Source organism: Bemisia tabaci, chromosome 9 (assembly GCF_918797505.1).
Source record: "Bemisia tabaci chromosome 9, PGI_BMITA_v3".
Taxonomy (NCBI): Eukaryota; Metazoa; Arthropoda; class Insecta; order Hemiptera; family Aleyrodidae; genus Bemisia; species Bemisia tabaci.
In genome coordinates, this window is record NC_092801.1 from 9,408,838 (window position 1) to 9,426,596 (window position 17,759).

General features: G+C 39.2%; 1 protein-coding gene across 2 annotated transcripts; it reads left to right on the forward strand.

Annotated features, from left to right (window-relative positions):
• The first annotated feature begins 616 nt into the window (after positions 1-616).
• Positions 617-15,820, forward strand: LOC109030881 (trehalose transporter 1-like protein). Of its 2 annotated transcripts, none has more exons than XM_072304542.1 (6): positions 617-1,739; positions 2,773-2,889; positions 7,499-7,689; positions 9,427-9,652; positions 10,993-11,399; positions 13,101-15,820. In XM_072304542.1, the coding sequence occupies exons 1-6, from the start codon at positions 1,634-1,636 to the stop codon at positions 13,602-13,604; spliced, it is 1,551 nt and encodes a 516-aa protein (XP_072160643.1). In that variant the 5' UTR covers positions 617-1,633; the 3' UTR covers positions 13,605-15,820. The 2 variants fall into 2 exon arrangements, with proteins under 2 accessions (XP_072160643.1, XP_072160644.1); XM_072304543.1 differs by having other exon boundaries at positions 618-1,739; positions 2,776-2,889.
• Positions 15,821-17,759: the final 1,939 nt, after the last annotated feature.

Genomic DNA, 17,759 nt, shown 5'->3' on the forward strand with positions numbered 1-17,759 from the left:
AATCGATAGACAAAGCAAAAGACAAAGAAGACACAGGACAGGAAGTGAGAGGAAATGATGGAATAACTGTAGAGTCTTCCGTGGGTTTCTGTTAGTCAGTCAATTGTCTACCTCCATTGTCCATCGCATCCCCCCCCCCCCTGCTTACACCAATATTAGGATCCCTCAATAAAATGTTGTCTTCTTTGTCTATCACTTTGTCTACTAATTTCAACAATCACCTCGCTGGTGACGACGCTAACTGGGACGGCATTGTTACCGCAACCAAAATAATCGTCAACACAGACGTAAAGTTGTAACTTTAACCAGGAAAGAAGATAGAACCTGGAGTTAGCAATGAGCAGGGCGTTGCGGACTGCGTTAAGCAGAAAGGAACTAAGCCACATTAGCTATTGCCAAATTTAACGGAGCAATTTAATTTTTCACATTAATACGGTTGTGCGGATTTTTGTGCAATTTTCAGTGAGTTTTCTGCTTAGTACGAAGTAAATTCTTTAAATTTTTCAAAGGAACCAACACAAACGTTCTCTTGTGAAAATTAAACTGCCAAGTTAAATTTTGCAAAGGCTGACGTGGCTTGGTTCCTTTCTGATTAATCCGGTCCTTGTAAGAGCAAGATTTGTTTCACCACATATGGGTGAAAAAATTTTACCCTTGAGCAGTCACAAACGTAAAGATAGCTTCTTTTTTAGAGATAAGATGATCAGAAGGAGCAAACTTGAGGACCTAAGTACAAATTTTTAAAGTTCTCGCCCAGGGCTTAACTTGTCAATTCTGAGTGCTGTTCAACGATCGCAAAATCTGCCATCATGTGAAGTGCCACTCACAGTAGACACATTGCTTGAAAATGTTGCTCTCGAGTCACTATTGTTATAGTAAATTGATCAATTGGTAGCTATTAAACGCAACGTCAAGCTTTTGAAGAAAATCTGAAGTCACTTTACTGAGTCATGATGGATTGAGATTCCTATTCATTTCTGCTCAAGCTTCCAGTATTTCACGGGCAAAATTAGTTTCTAGTTTTTGTGGTTTATAACTGAATTTAGATTTCTTGTCCTCCGTTTCTTTCCGATTAACTTCTTGTTGGACGTTCTAACCTGTGGCTCTGCTTAATGTGAGACTTTTTGTATAAACATCATAACATTTCTTTCCTAACTACGCATTATTTTTCATAATTTAATCATTGATGCTCATCGAATGTAAGCCACAAAGATAATGTTGATAATGTGTACTTATCCCGTTTGCTTAGCAAAGTCTAATTCTTTATTACTCAAATGCCGGACGCTTAGTTAACATCAAATGTCACCTTTTCCAATTTTAAAAGAAGTTTAGTACGTTGTCAGTGATCTGTGAGATTGATACTTTGTATCTAAAAATTAGTACAATTTAAAAAAAGAAAAAGCCATACTCATCTCATATCTTAACTTCTTTGATTTTGTATGGAGCATGAAAAATGTTCGATAAAAATTGTTTGAACTTTTAACAACGACCTTGTCATGTGATTTTATGCAAAATTTCGAGGTGCCAATTGTGTTAAAAAATATAAACGACAAATTCCGAGGAGCTTCGAAATGCTTTAAACATTTTTCAGTGAACATAAATTAGAAATTCAGTTCATTTTTTTACATAAAGTATGGATACACCCACAATCGAGGCACAACCCGTGAGTGTCTTCACAAAATTACATTTTCAGAAGAGCAAAAGTAGTGTTTTAACATCAAAAGCAGATGGAATGAAAGGTAAGTAACAATATTCTTATACTTGTATAGGTGAAAAGTAATTCATGGCTCAAAATTAAAAAATCAATGATGCATGAGTGTCAAAGATTATGATAGTCCTGTATATTTTTACGAGAAACACAATTATGGAATATATATGTACTTATCAAATCACAGAAAATAACTGCAATCAAGTTTACATTGAATGTAAAATTTGGAAAGAAAAATGTGATTTATTTACCCAAAAGCACGGAAACTTAAGCGTCAATTCCTTTACGTGGATCTAATGAAACGTATTTCTGCCCAACGGGACTATTTGCATTAAGGCATGAGCCCTGAGATCCATAACAATATTATGCATATCATGGCTCACGTCATAATACACATAGTTCAGTTTGGCAGAAATTCGTCCAATTAGCAGTTCTCGTGTTTATCCTCATTTTTTACGCACTAATATTTCAACTTTTGTCACAATGTATAGTCTGCTTCATTCTCACGTGATACTTCAAAACTATTTCGGAATGCGATCTCTTGCATGCTTGATTTCGTCATTTCAACGATGTGTGCATAATGCATGCATCAACGCCAGTAACTTGAGACATGAGAAAAGCCAATATTTACCTTCATTTTTGCGTGATACCACACACCATACTCAGGAGTTTGAATAGTTGCACGTTTCATTTCCACATTTAACGATGCGCGGATTTTACATTCATACTGCCGAGCTAAGGAAGAACGCCGTAAGAACATTCAAGAGTTGCTAAATATCCTTTGATGAAATTTATTTTTGAGGAAAATAATGAATATTTTTCCTTAAAATTTTCAGGAACTTTAGATCAAAGCACAAACAAAATTCTTCAAAAAAATATTTGAAAAATATTTATAAGTTTACCAGGGAATTCTCGTTTTATCAAAGAAGATTCTGCAACGCCTGAAGGTTCCTACAGCGTTTTCCTTAGCACAGCAGCATACGCGTCCGAAATTACAGTAGGTTACACCTACGTCAGGTTACTAAGTCGCGCGTATTACCGAGTGAATGTATGATCTGTTTCAGCAGAGATTGAAGCTGCAAAACCTGAAGATAGTCCTCCAGAGGTTTTTACGTTAAAAGATGAGGAGGTGGACGAAAGCAAAGCAAAGACCGGGACTCAATATCTCGCAGCAGCAATTGGTTAGACTTTATTTTCATCACTTACCTAAATAAAAGGTAAAAGGGGAAATAGAAGGTTGCGGCTTATGGCTTGCTAAAAAATGGGGAAAAAAGAGTTACAGAACATAATGTCAAAATTGTTTCAGGTGAAACTTAAATGCTCATTTTGATACCCTCGCAGGTATTTTTTGCTTCCCAGGCCTACGGGAGTATTTTTTGTCGACCTTTTACTTCGCTCCGCACATAAAATGACTACTAAAAAGCTGAATCAGCGAGTCATTTTGGCGCGTATACGTAGTATACCGCCTTTGCGATCGTTTCGACCCCCCACTCGATACAATAACCGAGTCCCTTAGTTCCTTACCGAAAAGTGACTACCGCGAACTTCTGAGATTTTCCAAAGCCTGTAAAAAGTTTATTTATCCGTCAATAATTATGATTTAAAGTTGTTTCTCATTCTGGGGCTCTCTAGTTTATGTGCAGTGAATACCAAGAGTCTACGTTACTTGGTTTTTTTAAAAAAAGCCTAAGAGTAGGGCGCGCTGATTTAAAATATGCATATATAAGCAGAAACAAGCGAACTGATTCGAGGATGGCTGATCAGGTCGGCACTCGTTGAATGAGAATTTCACTTCTTCGTTTTGTTTAAAACGTTGCCTTGACAGATCTCCACAGCCCTGTTAAGATTTTCAAAATTTGGTACCCCTTGCTCTGATAGCCGGGGCCAGCAGGATAGTGGTAAGTGCAATCTGTGATGAGCCTCGAGACTCATTAGACCATGTGCTAACCGTGGCCCATACAGAAATTCACTTCCCTATCAGGCCAAAACAGTGCACAGGCAGGCACAAAACCCAGGTAGTGTCCCGGTCCTGGCTCGGTTCGCCGCGTTGCTTCCCAGCTGAAGAACAAAAGGCGACCCTCGCGGTCCTCGTCACAGTCAGACCTAATTACTTTCACTCGATTACCCATTTCACCGTCACGCTGGGATCCATCAAATTTTCGAAAAAATTGTTTCGCGAGTACTTAGCAATTTTTTCCTTACTCTCCGTTCAAAGACGAATTGAAAGAGGTCTCATTCATAAAAATCGGCCGAATAGAAGAGAAGTTGCAGTATTCGAAATTCGAAGAAATCAACGAAACTTCTCCAAACAAAAAATAAAATGAAGGGGAAAAAAGAAATGTATAAATTACAATTAAATATAATTGACCTCAGAATTTGGCAAGCAATTCAACTATATAACGGAGAAAAAATTGGGAGAAATTACAAAAAATTCGCCTCTCGCAAGGGGCTTCCTTGTAAGAATTTTAATCTGAAGGCAAGGATTGAATACCAGCGCAATACACCATACAATACATGGTGTGCCTGAACAAGCATTTTTTTGTGTGTTAAAATCGAAAATTCTTTATATTTTTTAACTACAGTGTCTCTTGAGTCGTTTAAGCCAAAAAAAAATTCCGTCAAGATTCTGGAAAGTAAAGGCGCTTTAAAAGTATTCTGGGGCTATGTATCCTAACTGTGTCCACACATGGTTTCTGTTCAGCATATCCATGTGTAAGTATTTTTACACGTAGAATCTAATTTTCACGTCAGGGAGTCGACACATCTCGATTTTTTCGATTTTATACGGAAAATTGATGGTTTTTCGGGATTGAAATTATTATTTTTTCATGAAAAATAAATGCACCCAAAATGACTATAGCATATTGATTTTTATATATTTGCACTCACGAAATTGGTTGGTAAATTCAACGAGTGGGTGCATCGACTTGGTATATCGAGTTTCTGCAATTTTTTACGGCAAATCGGTAGATTTTCGGGGTGTAGATTGCTTACTTTCAATTCATGAATGAATAAAGCATGGACATGGTTGAACTTCTTTGCATGGAAATACGTTTAAAATAACAAAATCAAGACATATCTAATGCAACTGCATTTATAATGAGTCAATTTATTTTCAATAATATATCGGGATTTATAATAGGTACCGGTAATTTGGATATTTCAGCCCCAAAAATACCTTTAATCGACTGTATCTTTCAGGAGTTCGACAGAATTTTTCCTTTCTTCGCTTAAATTATTCCGTAGCACTTTTCTTTAAGAATCTGATAAGATATTGCTGGGGGCAGATCAAAAAACTTAAACTCGTTCGAATGGCTTTCTACATTCACAATACACGGTCTCGTCAAAGTGCGTCGTCGAAGAGTTGGATCGTATGAATTCTCTTGTTGTGCTACTTGCCTATTTTGAAATCTCTGTAAATGAAAACTAAAGGGGTTGATATGTGTGAGTTAATGACGCGCCTTATCAACACATTGTGTTGGAGTTCACTGCTTGTTTTCGTTACATTTTGTGCATCCATCGGGAATGACACTGAAATATTCCGAATTTTTAAACTAATGGTTTATAGAGTGAAAAACGGACGAAAAAGCGTAACTGTAGATAAAAAAGGGGCCCTAGTAGCAAAAAATCTATCATGAAGACATGTTAAAAGGATTTATTTTCTACAAATATTTTGTAGAAAGAATTGCTGTGTGTGTCAATATTCTTCTGATCGCAATCAAATCGGTGTATCAAAGCGAAAGAATGATCGCATTACTCATCTCACAAAGGGCAACAGGTAACCTTCAGCGACGAGCCTTATTGCCCATTCAACTCCATCTTTTCCAGAGCTCAGGAGAAAATTGGACGTATTTCTATTAAACGGAACTATATGCATTATGACGTGAGCCCTGTTATGCATGTATTCCTATGGGTCTCAGGGCTCATTCCGGCTCATGTCTTAATGCACATAGTTCCGTTCGATAGAAAAACATCCAATTGAGCTCCTCTCTTTCGTCAGAGGAGCAAGCAGTTTACGCAATTCGGTAGTGGGTATCTGCCGCTAAGTTTATCAGATGCGTGATCCATCACTCACTTTGACAGAAGCATCGTATCTGAAGTGGACCGATAAACTTTGATAAGTACCAGCGCCACTTTCGTGATGTCATTTTTGCGTTTAAGGACATATCTTATCGATCATTTTTACGAATTTTTTAATATGCAGTTGCTCCCATTTCCTTGTCCCGTGTGAACAATACACTGGCATTATTTTTGTTTTCTTTGATGCCTTATGGCTATCCAGAATAAGAAAACATTCGATTTCATTTGCTTTTATATTGCTGTCATGCGGACTCCCATCTTTTACCTCGACCCTTGAGTGTTAGATGACGATTAAATTTCCATAAAAAATCAATCTACTCCCTTGCAACGCAAAAGCTCCATGGTATCTTTACCAAGAAACTATTGAACATATTCAATTTAAAAATGTACTGATTTTTTCATTTGAACTTAGTTCTGCTAAACGGAACTGGAGACGTATCGGAACTATTCGGTGTGCTCTCCCTGCTGAAAATGACGAGTAAGCTATTCAGAATTCGCCAACACACATAAGTAGAACTTCCTACTTATATGAGTAGAAATCCTCCTCATATCACTAGAATATTCTACTCATTAGAGTAAAAAAAAAAGTTCAACTCATGTGAATTCAATTTTTTTCATTTTTCATTTTCTCCTGACCAGAAGACACCGACATACCGACATAGTATGTAAATTTGAAAAATAAAAACGTTTTGTTCTTACAATTTTTTGAAGCGGTGACTAGTTTCTGAGATATCGGACACGGTAGATTCAACACTGAACTCATAGGAGTTGATATCTTTAGTCATATGAGTTGGCAAAAACTGAATAGAGAAATTCTGCTCATATGAGTTAAATTATGTTTATATAATTTGAAATTCTATTCATATGACTTTGATTTTCTACTCATCTGTACTCACCATTTTAGCAGAGCTAGAAAGCTGCATAAGAGACAATGTTAAAAATGAACGTGATTCCTTTTGCGGAAATGGAAAAGTGGAATTTTCTATTCGATCAAACGGATCTAAGCGCCAACTGAATGTGGCACTCATGAGCCGTGGGCATATGACAAGAGCATTGTGAAAAGGGCTCATGAGTTAAAGCCACGATCCTCGTCTTAGTCGTCGTCGCCGCTGACGTCACTGGCGCTTTATAATTCCCATACATTCTTACGGCCCTCAACTAACGAGCACACTCCTTCTTTCCCATCCGCTTCTGGTTCCTTTTAGCAGAAATACGTCAATTTAATCACATGTATTCATCAGCCCTTGAAGCAGAAATGAACAAGTAATACTTTTATAAAAAGTCACAAAATATAAAATTAAATAAAAAAAATGTTTTTAAATAAAATTTATAAATTCGTCACCATCCGGCCAAAGTATCACAAGCACCATGCAACGCTTTAAAATTGTAGCCGCCTTTTTATGTTTTTACAGAGAGATTTTTCCATGAAGCTGACCGAAAATCTCACTGAATTTCCTTTGTGCTGTCGACTAACTTTAGTGGAATTTTCAAACAGATTCAACCAACAATTTCTCTGTAAAAAAATAAAATAGCGGCGAAAATTTTGAATCGTCGCATAGCGCTTGTGATACTTCGGCCGGAAGGTGGCACATTGTTCAAGTCACTTTTGCAACTTTGGAAGGAAGTTACTTTGCTTCCCCTGTAGAAAGACGATTTGTAGTGAATTAATAAGAGCCTTGCTTACTTATAAATATGTTTTTCCCCCTTTAGCGTCTTTGACGGGAGTAATGATGGGTCAGATGCTCTCGTGGTCATCTCCCGTGACACCGCTCCTCATTAAGGAGGGGAAGATCGATAAAATCGAAGAGTCATGGCTGGTCTCCATCCTGAATTTCGGCGCTGTGCTTGGCTGCACGGCCGCTGGCTCAGTCAACAGTTACGTCGGCAGAAAAAGTGTTTTAGTAGGTAAACGAAGTCGTTTCATATAATAACTCAAGCGTCAAAGATTGGCGAATCCGTATACGGTTTATAAAAACATATCAAAAAAAGGAGTAAAAATTGTAAAAAATTGCTTAGAAATAATGTTTGAGTGTCCATTCTCCGAAGCTTTTGATAACTTTTCCCCTTTTTTTTGTCTCAACAAGAAAAATGTATACTTGAGATCTTTGGTAAAAGGGGGAAGGGGCGTCAATTCCACAGAGGAAAATTCACTAACACACTCTACACCTCTTTGGTGCAGCAGGACTTAAGTAGTTTTCAAGAAAATCCTATCTTATTATACCTGACCTGGATAAACCTATTGATTTGCCTCAGCTAAAGGCTCTTAGATTGTTTCTGTGTACGATACTCCGTGACTGCGTCGGCGTGCCGCGGCGATTTGAGCTAGTATTTTGCGACGGAGGTGTTGTACAGTATCGTACGAGATTGAAAGCACCCCAAAGTATCATGGTAGATGTCATCTTTCAAAAGCACGAAGTTCCCTCGCAAATTAAATCCGGTGACGAAGACAAAAAGAGAGCGATAGTCGAGAAACTTACCAAGTCCTAATATCCGTATTCAATAACGTTGAACGTGATTTTTTTTTAACTTCATTTGTTCAAACAGAAATATGCTCAAATTTACCTCACAGAAGATTTCCTTTTGAAACAATTAAGGAAATTATGATTGTTTAAAGAAGAAAAGATACTCATATATGAAGAAAAATCACTTACATCAAGCAGAAACCCACTGTCATTCAGCGATCTTATTCTTGGTTCAGAATAAAATCTTCGTGGCGGCATACTCAAGAATGTCTCTGCCTAAATCGAGCCACTTTTTCCTCTAATAAAATTAAAAAATTATACTAAACATTATGAAATAAAGATGCTAGGACTTGGTGAGTTTTTGGACTACCGCTCTCTTTTTGTGCCGTAGTATCTTGATTTATTTTGTGAGGGAAGCTCCGTACGCTGAAAAGACGCCTGTCATTCTCAATATTCTCAATAAGTTCGAGCGCCTTCAATTTCGTATGATACTGTGCAACACTTCTGTTGTGAAATAGTTGCTTGAAGCGCCGTGGTGGGCGAGGGCGGCCAGCACGACACGCGCATTGGCGCCTACAAACCTAACTAGGATACTTCACGCATTGCGCAATGCGTGAAGTATCCCAGTTAGGTTTGTAGGCGCCAATGCGCGTGTCGCGCTGGCAGGACGCCGCTCCGCTTGGTTTGGCTCTAATATTTAAACTCGCGGAGTCAGCGTTTTTCAACTCATGATTTTGAAATTTTTGCACTCTCCGCATGGAATATTCTCATTTGATCTGATGGAAAAAGTATGTATTAATAACATATATTATGATAAACTAGGGCTCGTTGAGATTAATATCGATGCCATCGCTGGGAATCGGTTTTACACATATTTGCCACGTTTTAAAATGTCAATGGTTTTAGAATGAAGTAATATTTTCATAAAAAAGAGGGTATATTTTATATCGAAAATTTTAGGGATAGAAATAAAACCAAATATTCACCAATGACAATTTGAAAATATGAATCAAAACGAGAAAAAAACATTTCATTTAAATAACGACTTCCCATAACAATATCCCTTTCCCTCTCAACTCTCTCATTTCAATATAATTTTCGTTCCTCCTCAGCACGGTGGCATGCAAATATACTCCAAAAAGATATGAGACCTGATTTTTTTTTTTTCATCCACAGCTGACCGCATGCTTGCCGCAAATGGCGTCCTGGTTGTTGCTGGCCCTTTGTAGTGACATCAGATTGCTTTGCCTCGGCCGATTTCTGGGCGGCCTTTGCGTTGGTTTCTTCTGCGTCACTTCGCCCCTTTATATTTCCGAAATCGCCCAAGTCTCCGTTCGAGGGGCGCTGGGAGCCCTCTTCCAACTATCTGTCACCATTGGTATCCTTACAACATACACGTTAGGTGAGTGATACAATTTATTGACCAGTGGGAGGCAGTGGCGAGGCGTGAATGATCGATTATCGATAGTTTCCCATTTGAAACTGTAATAAAAATCGATTATTAAAGTGTTCATTGCGAGCACCCTGTTGTACATATAAAGTAAAGTCAGTTTGGAAAAAATATTTAAAGAACCAAAATCGAGCACATTCTACGCATATAGTTCCTTTTGATACGTCCTATAAGTCGATCCTTTAATTGCACCACGTTCAGCAGAAAGGAACCAAGTTACACCAGCTATTGCCAAATTTAATTGGGAAATTTAATTCTTACAAGGAAACGGTTGTGCAGATCTGTGTGAAAATGAGAGTGAATTTTCTGCAAAGTGCGAAGCAAATTCCTTTATATTTTCAAAGAAATCCACACAACATTCTCATGTAAAAAAATACATGGCCCAGTTTTTGGCAAAAGCTGGTGTAGATTGGTTCCTTTCCGCTAAACGCGGTCCAAGGGGACTACATTGAGGAAAACTACAATTTCTGGCTTATTATATTAGCAACACATTGCACTTAGATTTCTTACGCAAACAGATGCTTTCGTAGATGAGCTAGAAAGAGTAGCTCCTGATTGCAAAATGCAGCCTAATTCATTATTCCGAAGACTTTTTCGACTATTTCGAATTGAACCCCCCCAAGTTAGAAATCGTTTCCTAAACGTTCCGCTAGAGGTGTCGTCAGCTAAGTTGACGGTTGTTTACTTTCGGTTTGCAGGCGTTTTCGCGTCACTACTGTCCACATGAAAACATCTGGCTCTCTCAGAAGCAAGAACACAAGCTTAGATAAGTTTTTTAATACTTTCAAACCTTGTAACACTTTAATTTTTAGCCACACAGAAATCACAACCACAAAAAAGTCGCAAATCATAACTGATAAGTAGTTTTTTTACGATACGATCATGAGACTGATGTTTTCAATGTGGATAGTAGCGAACGCCGCTTTGTTCAGAGGCCCAAATTCGTCGTTGGCGCTTGCAAATTGAAAGTAAACAACCGTCAACTTAGCTGACGACACCTCTATCTTATTTCCCCCAGCGGGGCGATTATTGAAACTGATGGACAAAGCGATAGACAAAGAAGACATAGGGAGTATGGAGCGATCCTATTGGTTGACATGGTTGGTTCTTATAGATTAAGAAAAAATATGATGAACCAACTGTCGGGTCCTTAGTGGGTTGCCGTTAGTTAGTCCATTACCTACCTCCTATGTCCATTGCCACCGCCTGCTTCCACCAATAGGATCCCTCCAAATCCCTTTTGTCGTCTTTGTCTATAGCTTTGTCTATCAATTTCAATAATCGGCCCGCAGGTCTCCTCCCAACAGCGACATCAATAACCCTGGCCTCCTCCTCGACGGTGGTTCTCTTCTTCGCGCTGTTCTTCTGGATGCCGGAGACCCCCGTCTTCCTGCTGCGGACCTCGCAGTCCAACCGCGCGGCCGCCTCCTTGCGCTGGTTCCGCGGCCCCGCCTACAACCTCATCCCCGAGATGCGCCTCCTCGAGCGGATGGTCCAGAAGGCGGACTCGGCGGCCGCCTACTCCGACTTCGTCACCGACCCCGCCAGCCGCCGCGCCCTCGTCGTCGCCCTCGGCCTCTTCTTCTTCCAGCAGTTCTCCGGCATCAACGCTGTTGTCTTCTACATGAATACTGTGTTCCGGACGGCCGGAGGGGATGTGTCGCCGACCGTTGCCACTATCGTTATAGCTGCGCTGCAGGTGAGTTGCATCACGAGTTTTTGCCTCACGAGTTTTTACAGCAAAGAGGAACCAGCGGGCTGATTATTGGAATTGATAGATAAAGCTATGGACAAAGAGGATATAGAGAGTATAGAGCGATCCTATTTGTTAATTTGGGTACACTGAAAAAAAAAAAAAACACATTGGATATAGAGTCGAGACTCTTGAAAACATTGACAAGAAAAAGGACTCTTGATTCAATCAGATTTAAGCTTAAATCAAAAGGAAATCCGCTCAAATTAAGAGGCTTGGTTCTTGATTTAAGCTTTCATCTGATTGAATCAAGAGTATTTTTTCTTGTCGATGTTTTTAAGAGTCTAGACTCTAGATCCAATGTGGTTTTTCCCCAGTGTAGTTCTCATGGACTATAGGAGAAAATGATGGACTAAGTATCGAGTCTCTCGTGGGTTGCCGTTAGTAAGTCTATTACCTTCCTCCTTTGTCCGTTGCAACCCACCGCTCACACCAATAGAATCCTCCCTAATCCTTTTTGTCGTATTTGTCTATACCTTTTTCAATCGATTTAAATAATCGGCCGGCAACGCGATCTCAGTGTTGTACCTAAAAACGTTATGCTTTCTAAATCATCTAAAATATATCTCAGAGTGGCAAATAGTTTTTGCATCCCACCAAAAAATTGCTGATTTTAAAAGAAAATAATTCTGTAAATTTTAATACTCTATATACACTGAGTATTTTTAAAAGGAAAGAAGAAGTTGCACGATTTTGAAAACACTGTAATCGCGTTGATTTCTCTTTGCTAGATGCGATCCGATTGAGCGTAGCTTGTGTTCTCGAAAACTGTTTTTTTTTTTTTTCTGTGCCACACTAGGTGCTTTTTAAAATTTCCAAGGAAACACCCAGATCCGCAGAAACATTTTGCCTAACAACAAAATCGCACACAAAAAATTTGGAAGAAATTTAGAACAACTCAGTGAAACTAGATAAATTATTGAATGACACATTTCCTGTGATGTATTAAAGTGTCTTTGTACACATCGACGGTGTAACTCGGCAATCTTATGACTCGATTTGCGACGTCCCAGACTTTCTGTCATACTTTATTTTTAAACGGAAAACTACTCGACGGCAATCCTTTAAAACTACCGTCACTTTTCTTCTCTGTGCAAAGAAAATTCTGCAAAAACTTCAAGGAATGATGCCAATTTATTCTCATTTAAAAAAAGAACAAAGAGGCGGATATTTCCATAACTGAACGTATTTCTACCAAACAGACATACGTGGAGGAGAGAAATATGGGGTGTGCCCGTTAATTCTTTGGCCGTAGGAGTGAATGAGAATAATGAGGCGCCAGTGACGTCAGCGGCGAAGAAACCGTCGCCGTTGTCGCTCGTGGGCCGCTTTAACTCATGAGCCCTGTTGATAACGCTCTCGTGCCATGCCCGCGGCTCATGAATCCCGCATTCAGTTGGCACTTAGTTCCTTTTGGTAGAGTGTAAAATCCCGCTTTTCCAATTTTTCAAAAGGAATCACGCCCACTTATACATTGCTTCTTATGCAGCTTTCTAGAGCACACCCCATATTTCTCACATGCACACAGTTCTGTTTGATAGAAATACGTCCAACTGTAAACGAGATACGTGATTGCGGACTTACGCCGCCGACATGCTATTTTTCTAAAGTGTCCGTTTCCTGACTTTCAATATCCATTGATTCCAGGTGGTGGGCACAGCTCTCTCGGTCCTCCTCATGGAGCGGGCCGGTCGTCGCTTCCTCTTCCTGGCCTCCTTCTCCGCCTGCACCCTCTGCGTCTTCGCCCTGGGCCTCTTCTTCTTCCTCAAGGAGCGCGGCCACCCGGTGGCGGGCCCGTGGCAGTGGGTCCCGCTCGGCTCGGTGGGCCTCTTCCTGGTGGTCTACGCCCTGGGCGCGGGGCCCGTGCCGTGGGCCGTCGTCGGCGAGCTCTTCTCCAAGCGGATGGCCGCCCTCGCCATGTCCCTCGTCACCGGCGTCGGGCACTGGGCCTCCGCCTTCGTCGTCACCAAGGCCTTCGCCATGCTCGAGGCCTGGCTCGGCATCGGCGGCACCTTCTGGGTCTTCGTCGGGTTCTGTCTCGTCGGGATCGTCTTCGCGTGGGCGCTCCTGCCCGAGACGAAAGGGCGCCCTTTGCAGGAGATCCTCGATGAGCTCGGCGGGAAAAAGAAGGGAGTGAAAAGCGAAACGTAATCCAGCGGACAGATTAATGAAATCGATAAATGGACCGCGTTTAAGGTGATTCGATGGAGGCCATGTTTTGTGTCGGAACGGCATGCGATATATCGCATCAATTGGTTACATTTTTTCAGCTACTCGTCTTTTTTTTCGAATTTTGAGATCGCACTTCTGTTGTCATAAGACTTAAGAACCCATGTACCAAATTTGACAAAGAAATTCAACGTAATTAAGGCGTGGTTTTTTTAGAGGGAAAATATCGTATTGGATACTGATATCGAAACTACACTCGAATGCGATATTTTTCCTCTGAAAAAACCACGCCCTTTATTACGTTGAATTTCTTTGTCAACTTGGGTACATGAGTTCCTCAGTCTCATGACAATGGAAGTGCAATCTCAAAATTGAAGCAAATGACAAGTAGCTGAAATTATGGAGCTAATCGATGCGATATATCGCACGTCGCTTTGACACCAAAAATGGCCTCCATCGAATCACCTTAAGGTGATTCGACGGACGCCATATTTGTGTCAGAACGGCATGCGATATATCGCATCGATTGGTTCCATTCTTTCAACTACTCGTCATTTCTTTCCAATTTTGATATCGCAATTCTGTTGTCAGAAGACTAAAGCACTCTCTTACCAATTTTAACAAAGAAATTCAACGTGATAAAGGCGTGGTTTTTTTTAGAGAGAAAATATCGCATTCGAGTGCGGTTTTGATATCGGTATCGAATGCGATGTTTTCTCTCTAAAAAAAAAGCACGCTTTTATCACGTTGAATTTGTTTGTTAAAATTGGTAAGTGAGTGCTTTAGTCTCCTGACAACAGAATTGCGATCTCAAAATTGGAAATAAATGAAGAGTAGCTGAAAAAATGGAACCAATTGATGCGATATATTGCATACCGTTCTGATACAAAATAAGGCGTCCATCGAATCATCCTAACTAAATCGATTAATGAACCGCGTTTAACCGAAAGAAACCTAGCCGCATCAGCTTCTGCCAAAAACTGAACGATTTAATTTTTTACGAGAGGACGTTTGTGCGGATTCCTTTGAAAATTTTAAGGAATTTGCTTCGTACTATGGAGAAAATGCACGGAAATTTGCCAGAAAATCTGCACAACTGTTTCAATGTAAAAAATTAAATTTCCCAGTTAAATTTGACAACAGCTGATGTGGCTTGGTTCCTTTCTGTTTAATGCGGTCCAAATGAAAGTATACAGGGTGACCCAGGATTAAGTGCGAACAATCGAACATGGAACAAGTCGATTCTTTGGGTCAAAAAAGATGTCTTTGTAATGTTTTTTTTTTTCTAAAAACGCTTTCCCTGGGGGCCACAAAGTTGAAGAAAAAAATATTTTAACACCGTCACAATGTTTAATAAATTTGCAATAAAATCACAATTTTATTGACGGCATTTTAATGCAAAACAATTGAACGATGAACTAACTTCGATATGTCGCAGGCAAATAGTAAAATCAGGCATTTTGTCAAATGCCTAGGCAGATAGTCAGATCTTCTTGCTTAGATTGAACTCCTGTTCTTTCCGTAATTTTAAACAAAATAATTCATCCCTCATATGCGAAAGAATTCTCTGTAAAAATATGCATCATATATTGAATTTTAAACGATTTTTAGCTTCTGAATGAAAATTTATCTTGAAATTTTTAGTATGTCATAAAATGCAGAATTTTTAAAATGTTAACGTTTAAATATATAAGAGGCATTTGAAGAGGAAGAGACAAGAAGAGTTCGTAGATTTGATGAGTTATTTTTCCCAAAATATTGAAAGCTTAGGAGCTTTTCACTGTAAATTTACACAATTTTGTAAACCGTCAAAATTTGATTATCTGCCTGGGCATTTGGTAAAATGCCTCATTTGACTAATTGCCTGCGACAGACACATTCTAAAACGTAGAATATTTTTTCCAAAGCTCTGAATATTTTCTTAATCCGATCTAATTTAAGGGGATTTTCCCTCTGGAAAACATAAGAAAAAACTGGTAAACAAATACCAAAAAATAAGTCGATAATGAATCTTAAAAATACGAAACACCGGATCTCAGTTTGGGGGTTGAGGTTGGAAGAGGCCTGATTTTCGTTATCGCACAAAATTTCGTGGGCATTTTCGTTCTGCCAATTTAGATTCTTCTGAGAACTCGTTTGTGTACTCATGCGTGTGATAGGAGCTCGTATGAAATAAAACTTTTTGAAAGTATATTAAAGATCAAGTATTATTTTCTCCCCTACGCATTATACTGATATGTGAATGTATAGGCTATTTTTTACTAGATCTGCGATGTGGTAACTAACAAGCCCTGAGGTATTTAATTTTCACAATAAACGTTAATTTCAAATAAAAAGTTTTTAACAGCGGAAAACCTTGTTCTGTGAATCATTTTAAAGTGGGCGATATGGGCGACAACGTATTTGTCACAATGATCGAATTAAAAACCTTCCTGCGTAGCTCACACTACTGCCACATTTGGGCCGCGGTAAGCAGATTAGACCCAAGCCACATTAGCTATTGCAAAATTTAATTTTAACATGAAAACGCATAAGCGGAATCTTGTGCAAATTTTAAATTTGGGAACAGGTGATGTGGCTTGATTCCTTCCTACTAAACGCAGTCCATTTAAGAATAACAAATGCGCTTTTATTACAAAAAGGTCTTTTTTCTCTGATGTACATTAGGCTAATTTTAGCCTTAAAATTAACCATGTTATCCGCTGTTTGATTTGTTATCATTGCATATCTCGTCACGGGCTGCATAGCATCAAACATATCCCTGCTAAAAATGAACATGTTGGTAACGAAGTTGGTCTGGCCCAACATAGTAGCAACATGGTGAATGGAACCTGATATCAACATGTTATCATCATGATATCAACATGTTCCCAATATGATATCAACAGATGGGGGAGAGTGTTCAGCTCAGGCAGTTTGCATTGGAATGTTAAGATGAGGTCACGTCGGGAGATCTATAATTTTGGGTGTTTTTATACCTCATCAGTAGATCACACTATTTAGTGAGATCAAAAGCGAAAAATTTCAAAAATTTTCAATCAGAATAACAAATGTTGAGCTCTAATGAGTACCAATACGTAACTTACCGTCTTGCAGTACAAAACTTGAACTTCGAACTTGTGATTTGATGTCGTCTTGGATTTTGCAAGACTTTCAGTTGGGTTCACTGACAAGTGTGATCTACTGATGAGGTATAAAAACGAAACAAAATTATAGATCTCTCGACGTGACCTCATCTTAACATTCCAATGCAAACTGCCTGTGCTGAACACTTTCCCCCATCAGTTTTGTGCTGATCCTCATTGGCTCAAAATTTTTAGCTCTGATTGAAAATGTTCGAGCTTTTTGGCTTCCCCCCCCCCCTCCCAAATAGTGTGGGCCTATCTTTACCACCTTGTTACACAGTTTGGGCCACGTTATTAGGTTTTTTCTTCTTTTTTTCTTGATTTTACTTAAAGGAGATGGTCGACAAAATCACAATTTAAGGGCGGAACTAATGAACCGCTGTTTCACAGGATTCAATCAAGTTTAGGAACTAATGACATATGATTTTTAGAAGTAAATTTTATGCTTTTTTCAATGAGCATAATTTTTTTCTTCTCAGATAATCGTGGCTGGAGATATGAAGTAAAGAGCCGTATGCAAAAACGACATTTTTCGCCCCCCCACTAAAACTTATTCAAACTTCGTCTATCAGTTACTAATACTGGAGCGCTTCTTTCCCCAAATTTTCAGACCCCCAAAAAATTTTGGGGGGCGCTAGGGGGGGTGGAAGTCAAAACCTGTGACCCTCGATATCTTTCGAACGAAACAAGATATTGAGGCCCGGTTTGGACGAAAAATCGTCAAAAATTGTATACTTTAAGATTCTAAAGGTCAAAATTCCAAAATTAAATTTTTAACTTAACTTATGTGCTTTTTTTAAGTTTTTGAGGAAAAACAATTTTTTTTAAACAGATTAAACTGAAATTTCACATTTTTTGATTTAAACCAAAACCAGTTTTTTAAATTGTTCGTCTTTTTCCGCATCCAACGAGTGGTCGTAAAAGCTGGAGAACCGAACGGTTCCGGAGTTATGATCGATTGAAGTTTCCGCTCAACGCGCCGACCGATTTTCGCGCGCAAAAAAGTCGGATT